The 8,782-nt window shown below is 56.6% G+C and overlaps 1 protein-coding gene across 1 annotated transcript; it reads left to right on the top strand.

Moving 5' to 3' along the window:
- Nucleotides 1–87: 87 nt before the first annotated feature.
- On the top strand, nt 88–8,449 carry PPP1R1A (protein phosphatase 1 regulatory inhibitor subunit 1A). The gene is made up of 7 exons (XM_047066364.1): nt 88–171; nt 3,991–4,051; nt 5,053–5,090; nt 5,410–5,473; nt 6,052–6,207; nt 7,111–7,217; nt 8,282–8,449. Exons 1-7 carry the CDS (start codon nt 88–90, stop codon nt 8,447–8,449), a joined length of 678 nt encoding a protein of 225 aa, XP_046922320.1.
- Nucleotides 8,450–8,782: the final 333 nt, after the last annotated feature.

The raw sequence follows: 8,782 nt of genomic DNA, 5'->3' as shown, positions 1-8,782 counted from the left end.
GCGGAGAGCGAGCGCGCCCGCCCCAGCCCCGAGTCCCGCCGCCTTCCCTCCCGCCGCAGCGCCGGCCCAGCGGCCGCCGCCCCAGCCATGGAGCAAGACAACAGCCCCCGGAAGATCCAGTTCACGGTCCCGCTGCTGGAGCCGCACCTTGACCCCGAGGCGGCGGAGCAGGTGCGGAGCCGGGCGGGGTGGCAGGGGACTCGCCCTGCAAAGAACGAGGGATCCCCTAGGCTGGGGGATCTGAGAAACCTGCTTCGTCCGCCCTCGGCAGTGCGCCCCTGTGAGGGCGACCGCGCTCAGTTTGGGGGGGAGGGGGGTCTTCTATCCCCTCCCCCACTGTTGGAGCCACCTCTCCCTGTCCGTGCTAGCACGAGCGCCTCCACTCGAAGCCTGTCCCCGCAGAGTCGCTCTCTGCACCCCAGCCCTGGGGGAGGGGGCCTGCCTGAGGACACGACCCCAACCCCCTTCGCCAGTATGGCATCCCCCACTCAGTCAACCCCCGCCAGAGTTTCTGAGCTCGGGGCGGGGGGGGGGGGGGGGGGGGGGGGAGGGGGCGCCGTAGGGGCCCGGCAGCCTTGCGGGAGGGGTTAGGGGAGGAGGCAGGGAACGGAGGGAGCCTGGTGCTGCAGAAAGGAGTTGAAAGAAGAGAAATAGCTCTCCCAGCCCTCCCCTCATTGAAGGCCACCTTGTGTGACTCCAGAGAGTGAGAACCAGAAGGAACCTAGGAAAACCATGAGCGCCCGGGCTTTGGGGAGAGGGGTGGTTGGGTCTGCAGGCTGAGGCTCCCCTCTAATGCAAGTCTGGACACGTGGGTCCTTATTCCCAACTCCTGCCCTTCGGAGCAGAGAGTGGGGGTGGCCTGCAGAGAATGGCTCTGGGAAGCCAGAGGCAAGGGCTCTCTGGGAGCTGGGTGCAAGGGACTCCCTAAACACGGGAGCAGCACTGCGCTGGCCTGGGCTCAAGGGGTGGGAGTCCAGGGCCCTGGCCCAGCCGTGGGCCTGGCCTATTTTTAGCTCAGAGCAGCCTGGCAGAGGCGGCAGTGGATGAGAGTGTGTGAGCAAGTGTGTGTCTCAGGGAGAGTGAGCATGTGTGTGGAGAGGGTGACCACCCGTGGTCACTACTACCGCCCATTTGCCAAATATTTGCTCATTTGCGCCATCTCGTTTTGTGTTCTCTGTCCATTTGCCTGGACATCCCCGGTCCTAAAGAATATCTGTCGGCCACAAGGTCAGTTCTCCATTTCCCCCACGCGGCTGCCAGGGCTCTGGCGGGGCCTCCCCACCTGACAACACCCTGTGACCTCTTGGGATGAGCTGGAGAGGGTTCTCTGTGTGGGCTCCAGCTGTTTGGGAGAAGAAGGTCGGGATCTGAAGGGAAGGGTAGGTGCACACACTCTCCCTGCAACTTCAGCTTCCCAAAGTGTGGGGAGGGGTGAGGAACCTGATCTGTCCTCTCCCTGGCCTGGGGGGAGCCCCGTCTCCAGACCCCCAAGGTGTGACAGCAGGACAGACTGTGGTGAGGCCTCAAGCCTGGTGAGGATGAGCAGGGTGGAGAGCCCGAGCCTGGGGAGTGTCCCCCCAGAGTCAGGGGCAAGACTGTTACGCCTGGAGGCAGGGGATTAGCTAAGATACCCTCAGCCCCAGGAAACAGGCCGGGCCGTGAGTGTGGGCTGGGGGTGGTTAAGGGTGAGGTTCCAAGAAGGACTGCCTTCCACTGGCACAGACAGGTCTCCCTGACACCTGCATCTGTTTGGTGTTAGAGACGGCAGGTGTCCATGTGTATTGGGAGGAGGAGGGGGTAGTCCAGCTGGTTCAGGGGTCGGGAGACACAAGAGGAGAAGATAGTTCTCTGGAGCCAGAGGGAAAAAGAGAGAGACGGGACTGCCGCCTGTTTTTCTCCAGTCTTCAGAAATCGGTGTCCTGTCCACTAGACCTGAAATTCTACCTGCAGCCTAACCTCAGCCCTTCTCGCTGTGTCGTCCAAGTGTGTTACCCAAGCAAAAATCTCCAGGCGTGGCAAGAGGGCCTAATCCAGACTGACATGGGAGAGCAAAGGGGGTTAGAAGCTAGGAGTTACAGAGCACAGAGTGGCAGGGGATGGAGGGGCGCCCACGGCAACCAGGTACTTGGTGTGACTGGTTTGGCAATAAATCAGAGGCAAAGGCACGAGGTATCCTTGAGCACTCGGAATTTGGGGAGGTGCAAGAAAAAGAAGAAAGACCATCTATTCACTTCCTAGTAGTTCAGGTGCCTGGGGTGGGGGGGGGGGTTACTTTAGGAAGTCTGACTTTACTCCCTTCTCTGATATCTCTAGGATATCAAAATTGTCCAAGACTCTGAGCGCCTAGAGATCTTGTCCAAGGTTAAGGAAGGGACCTGTCCAACATCACAGAGCCCTGGTGCCCTCTCAAAAGCCCTTTCCGGCATGCTTGTGGTCTCCTTCTCGGACTCCCAACTTCCACTAACACCCCCACCCTCTCCCTGCCTCTCTGACTCTTCCACAACCAGCACTCCCCCTCCGCCTATAGCAGGAGAGAAATAAAAAGGAGTCCTCTCCTAGGAAATGATGGCCCTCACCCCACATTCGGGAAGAACACGTACCCGCCTGCTGGTGCCCAGCACATCTGCACCAGGAATGGCCAGACGGACTCACAGCTCATGTGTGTGTAGTGCATATGTGTATGCATATGTGTATGACTGCACACACACACACACACGCACACACACACAACCAGCACTGCCGGGGACCTTGAAATGTCACCCAAAACAGATGCCACTGGATTTTCCAGAGAAAACAGTGACCCACCCCAAGAGCCCCCCATTCTGTGCATCTCACTTCTTTGGGGAGAATTCCCCTCTCAGACTAACACTGTGCCTCTTGGCTAAGGCTGACATCCATTTTCTGGGCATAGAGAGGGGCGGGCGTCTTACCACTCCCAGTGGTAGTGATACTAAATAATGGACACAGAGAAAGAGAGGAATTCCATCCTTCAGTATCCTCGCCCTACCGCGCTCAGCCCTGGATGATCTTAACCCCTCTCCCAGCCCTTTGGCTTCCCCCTTCCCCCCCCCTCCCCCCCCCCCCCCCCCCCCCCGCTCTGCTGCCCCGGAAGGTTGCTGTAGGGACTCCAGCCCCATGCTCTCCCCTCACTTCCAAGCCTCAAAACCCTCCCGAGAAAGGAAAGAAAACCTACATGTCCCAAGAGTCCTTGGACTGACTGCAACAACAATCAACTTTATTGGCAGCCTGGCAGAAGAGCAGCAGTGGGCAGAGGGGCTCAGAGGCCCAGGAGTCAACCAGCTTTTATATGTTAATTTCTTAGAATGGGACCCTGGGGCCCCCGATAAGATTTTTCAGGTAACTTTAGCACCCCCCCCCACTAGGTCCTGCCTGTATTTTATTTACCGTTACAATGATTTGCCCAGACCACACTTGCTGACAAATTAGAAAGGCAGTGTGTCCGATGACAGAGGGAGAAATTTAGAGAGGGACATGGAATTTAGAGAGGGGCATGGGCGAGGGAACGCACCTTCAGACCTACCTTCCTGGTGCCGTCGCCCAGGCTGGGCTGGGTGTGAGGGGTGCTGTCCACAGATGCTGGCGCACAAAACGTTCCTGTCTGTCTGGGGTGGTGGGCTAGAAGCCTGGGGGAAAGCCCTCGTGCCCTGTCAGGTTATTTCTGACCATCGATCAGGATGGACGGAAGGACAGCAGGCCAGAGATCGATGCATTTGAGCAGATACAGCTGCTGAGAGGGAGAGCTGGGGAGATGCGGAAACAGAAAGGGGGGATGGGGGATAGAGGGGGCCGGGGTGATCTTTTGGGTCCCTAAGGGAAAGGAATGGGCCCAAGAATGTCCACCCTGGGACCTGAGGCTCAGTGTAATGTGGTCATTTTTGAGGTATGTTAAGCGGGTGGCCTGGATTATGTTGCTGAAGGGTACTGGGTGGGGCTTTGAGACTGCCACGTGCACTTGACCTCTCCCCTCAGATTCGGAGGCGCCGCCCCACCCCCGCCACCCTCGTGCTGACCAGTGACCAGTCATCCCCAGGTAACCACCCCCGGGATGGGTCGCTGAAGGGAGTGGGGGCTGCTGAGGGGGTCCAGTGAGAGAAGGGGGGGCGCTGGCTGGAAGAAGGGCAGATCTGAGGAGTCCGAGAGCTTCTAGGTCCCAGGGTGGGGAAAGCGGGTGGCTGGATTAGCAGGAGGATTTCCTTTGCTTTGGAAAGACGGAGCAGTGCTAGGGAGGGGAGGGAACGCACCTGCGTCCTAAGCCCCCCCAGGAATTGGGGTGGTCAACTGAGTGCCGTTGCTGCGGCAACAGTCTTCCAGGTTTCTCGAGCAACTGAGACGCTGAGGCCCCCACCCCCAGAGGCAGTGACAGCTGTGAGGGGGAGACACCGCCTCCATCAGCTAGCCTCACAGCCCCCAGAGGGGAAGGGGAAGGTTAGACACAGCTCAGGGAGCAGCTGGCATGCCGGTCACCACTGTGCCCAGCAAGGTCTGGGGAGAGAACAGGGTCTCAGGGAATGTCGAGGAGAGGTGGTCATGCTAATAAGCCAGACTGGAGTTCAAGATGCCTGAATGTCCGGCTTGCCCCCAACTACCAAAATTGGTTGTACCTCCCTGCACAGGATAAACTTGCTCTTTTTTATCTGGTATTCCCTCCCGTGCACGGTTCCGTTCTGACCCTGGTCAATGATTGGGAGGAGAAAGAGCTATGGATACTTCAGAGAGAGAAAGGGGCAAACACACCACACCGATCCCACTTTGGGAACCTCCAGGTCTGAGGCGAGGATGTAGATACACGATGGACCACAGAGTCAAGGACAGGACTACGTACCGGGAAGAAAGCAAGGCAGGGGGGAGCTGAAGGGAACAGGCCTGGGGCAGCCAGCCATCAAGGCTGACTTCCTAGCGGCCGATGTGAGGGACAGATCAGGAAAGAGGTGATCACCGAGGCTCCTCCCCTTGGGAAGTCAGCTCTTTTTTGGGGGTCCCCCCCCAGGTTTTCAGTCCTCTTCACTTTCTCCTTTCCCTGTTCCCCCTCAGAGATAGATGAAGACCGGATCCCCAACCCGCTTCTCAAGGTGAGCTGGTCCCTCACGCTCAGCCCAGCCCAGAGAATTATTAGGGGATTATTCCTCAGCCCTTCCAATCTCTAGGGCCTTCCGACTCCCCCTTCTCTGCGTCCCTCCCAATGAGCGGACACACACTCACACCATATCCCCCCACACTCAGTCTCTTTGCTCACTGTGGGGACGGGGGAGGGGTGACTGGGAAGCAGGAATGTTCTCCCCCACTTTCTGAAGCCCACGCCGACCCCCCAATCTCCAATCCAAAGCATGGCAAGGCACAGAAGGTGGGTGAGACGGGCCGGCCCCCATCTGTGCCCTGTGTCCTTCACAGTCCACTTTGTCCATGTCTCCACGGCAACGGAAGAAGGTGACGAGGACCACACCCACAATGAAAGGTTAGGAACACCCTTCCCATCCCCTTCTGCCCCGCTGTGCCTGAGGCTGAGCTGTAGACCTGACGACCCCTTTGCAGGGAACTGTTGCGAAGTCTTGAAACCTGCCTCTGTTAGAGTTGAATCGTTTGCTAGACAGTCTGGGCTGGGCTCCAGTTCTGCCTCCCACTAGCTGGGTGGCCTGGCAGAACCTGCTTAACCTACTGAGCCCCGAGTACCACCTCACTACGGCAGTTAAATAAAATATGCAGTGCTCACCACACAGAAGGTACTCAAATATTTCTTGAACCTAAACTGAGTCTTTTCTTTTGCCCCAAGTATCCCAGCAAGTTAGGAGGGTCTTTTCTTCCTGAAGGCCCTGCCCCTCGCCTCTCTGACTTTTGGAGGAAGTATGTTTCATTGCCTAGCTTTAGGCCCTCCTTAGTGCCCAGCTCATATCTTTACCCACCCCACCCCTCCCCGCCACCGACCCCCGTTCAGATCTCAGGGGATGGAAATGTCACACCAGCAATGTCTGCCGGCCCTTCAGCGGGGCTGTTGAGACTCTGAGCAGTCACGTCCCTCCCTTTCTGTGCCCCCAGAGCTCCAGATGATGGTTGAACATCACCTGGGGCAACAGCAGCAGGGAGAGGAACCTGAGGGAGCCGCCGAGAGCACAGGGACCCAGGAGTCCTGCCCGCCTGGGATCACAGACACAGAAGCGGAGTTAAGGCTGGGCCCTTCTGGGAAAGCACAAAGTACGTTGAGGCTGGGGAGGGACTGGCCCGGGGGGGGGAGGCAGACCTTACCCGTGATAGGGAGGGGTCTACTAGGAGCCGGAAACTGTCCTGGGAATATGGATATGTCTGGATGTATTCCACGTATTTGCGTCTCCTCACCTTTGCTTACTGAATGACAGCAAACCCTCCCCACCTGGGCTGCAGGGCTCCCTGCTGTATGGAGGGAGGGAGAGAGCCCACCATGGTGGGTCCAGCACGCACAAGCTAGAATCCTCCTCACTTGACCAGCCCAGAGGCCTCCAGCGACTCACTTAACCTCAGTCTGTAAAATGATAACGACGATGCCTATTGCATTGGGTTGTTTGCGAAAATGAAAGGAGACCAGTTCCTAGCCCAGCAGCCGACACATGCAATGAACTGGAAGCTGCTGGTAGTGCTGTTAACACATCTCCACAGTCCCTCATCCCAGGTGGGATTCCAGAATCCAGAGCTTTTCCCATTCTATGAAGGTGACATGGTGTGTGTATATATCTACTGATATTACGTAATACCCTCCAACAGAGCACCCTGTAATCACACACATTAATATTTCTGCAGTGAAATGAATGGTCCTACCAAATGGGATAAAGACTAAAAGGAGTCCCGTATCACCTCAGGTCAGGTTTTGCCCAATTGTACCCAAACTTTTTTGAACTCCCCTTTGAAGCGTTTTTTTATCTTTCAATTTCTGATTGCAAATTTAAAAAGTGAGCCTGTAGTAATCATTGTGATGAGAGAAAACACCGCTGGGCTTGTCCGATTGCCCCCAGCCTGGTCTTGGGCCCCTCTCAGGGGTCACTGGATGTAGTGAGAAGAGCAGCTCCCTCTCCAAGCTTTCATGAATACTGCCTCTCCCTCCCACCACCCCTTTTCCCTCCTTAGAGCCTGCAGAATCCATCCCTAAAACTCAGGAGAGGGGCAGTGAGAAACCCAGCACAGGGGAACCCACAACCCATATACCACCATTGGATTCCCAGGGAGCCAACTCGGTAAGAGCCTAGGGCTGGGGCTGCCTGGTCTACAGGAGAGCAGGCTATGTCAATGAGGGCAAGGACTAAGATCTGGAATTCGGGGATGGGGGAACAGAGGACCGGCTTCAGTTACTGAAGAGCTATTGTCTGAGGCAAGAAGATTTGGGGGTATTACGTATCCGTGGACAGAGAGAAATGGGATTAAGCTGCAGGAGGAAGGGTTGAGGTTAGACTCTGTATTGGGGTTTCTGGCTCCTGGACTGGGTGATGAAGTAGACCGTGGACTTTCTGAGAAAGGGCATTTGGAACTTAAAGGGAGAGCCTCATGTCCAGGCTGGGTGAGCAGTGATCATGCCTGGAGCGGAGGCATTGATGAAACAGCCTCGTGGGCTCTGATTTTACGGTCCTCCCTCCCCTGCGTAGGCCGGGCAAGCGGGGCGACTGGCGTCAGACATCAGAGGTTAGATGCTTGAGGATGGGCAGACTAGTAGGGGTGGGGACAGTAGGACCTCTGGTCTCTCACATGCCCTCTTTCTGCCCCTCCCCCACAACAGGTCTGAGAGTGAAGGAGGTATCCTGGAATCAAGACTGCAGTTGGGATGCATGGACACTGGATTTGTTTCTTATTCTTCACTTTTGGGAAAAATCTCCTGTTTTTAAAAAGTGATAAATTTGGTGTTAGGTGCTTGGCATTTTCCTTCTTTCCCAACTTAGAGAATCCTTTCTCCCTCCCTTCTTGTCCTGCCCCCTCTTCTGCCCAGCTCTTTACCCCAGACCTATACTGCTCCCTGCTCTTCTGCCCAGCTCCCTCTGGAAAGAAATGGAGAAGCTGGGCAGGAGAAATGGGGAAGCTGGGCAGGAGCCTTGAGAAGGGGTTGGGTGTGGGGGGAGTTCTCCCCCAACCCTGCCCTTACTTGCTCTGGGAAGAGAGATGGGGGTCAGACAGGCGGAAGGACTAACTTCCAGGGCACCAAGAAGGAACAAAGGGCCTGGGTTCTCTTTTCTTAATTGCAGAAAAGATACCGCCACCTGGCAGGGTTGCCCTGCAGCTGTGAGACTTGGGAGTTGTAAGGCCCGTCCAGCTGCGACTGTGCTGTGGCCGCCGCCTGCTGGACAGGAGGCGGAACTGCACCCTGAAGGCCCATGGGAAAGAGGTGTTGCTTGTGTGGATGCCTTTGCCTGTCCTCCAAACCTTAATGATTCCCACACTTCAGGGTGAGGAGACCACACCCCCTGCTCCAACCCGTTAGCAAAGACACGTGGAGAACACAGTGGCTATTAACAAAGAGGCCTTTGCTGGGACCAGGAAAGATCATCTCTCCCTTGTCCTAGACACTGAGGGGCCAGGGGAAAACACAAAAGCCAGCACAGGCGAAGAAACTTCCATAGTCAGGCCTCTCCTGCTTTTGTCTTTCCAGGGGGGAGAGGGGAAGAGGGAAGGCAAGATTCACCCTTGCTTACTGAAGCAGCACTCTGATGGAGAGAAAAAGAACCTGGGTGTAAGGTCCCACTTCTGCCATTCCTACTATGTGCTCTCAGGCAAGACCCCAGCTTACCCACCTACACATCAGATAGGGAGAACA

The sequence above is a fragment of the Lynx rufus genome, unplaced genomic scaffold (assembly GCF_022079265.1).
Source record: "Lynx rufus isolate CCGP_SWC_20201006 ecotype Redwood Valley unplaced genomic scaffold, mLynRuf1.p SCAF_7, whole genome shotgun sequence".
NCBI classification, from domain to species: Eukaryota; Metazoa; Chordata; class Mammalia; order Carnivora; family Felidae; genus Lynx; species Lynx rufus.
This window is presented reverse-complemented; position numbering and strand designations above follow the sequence as displayed.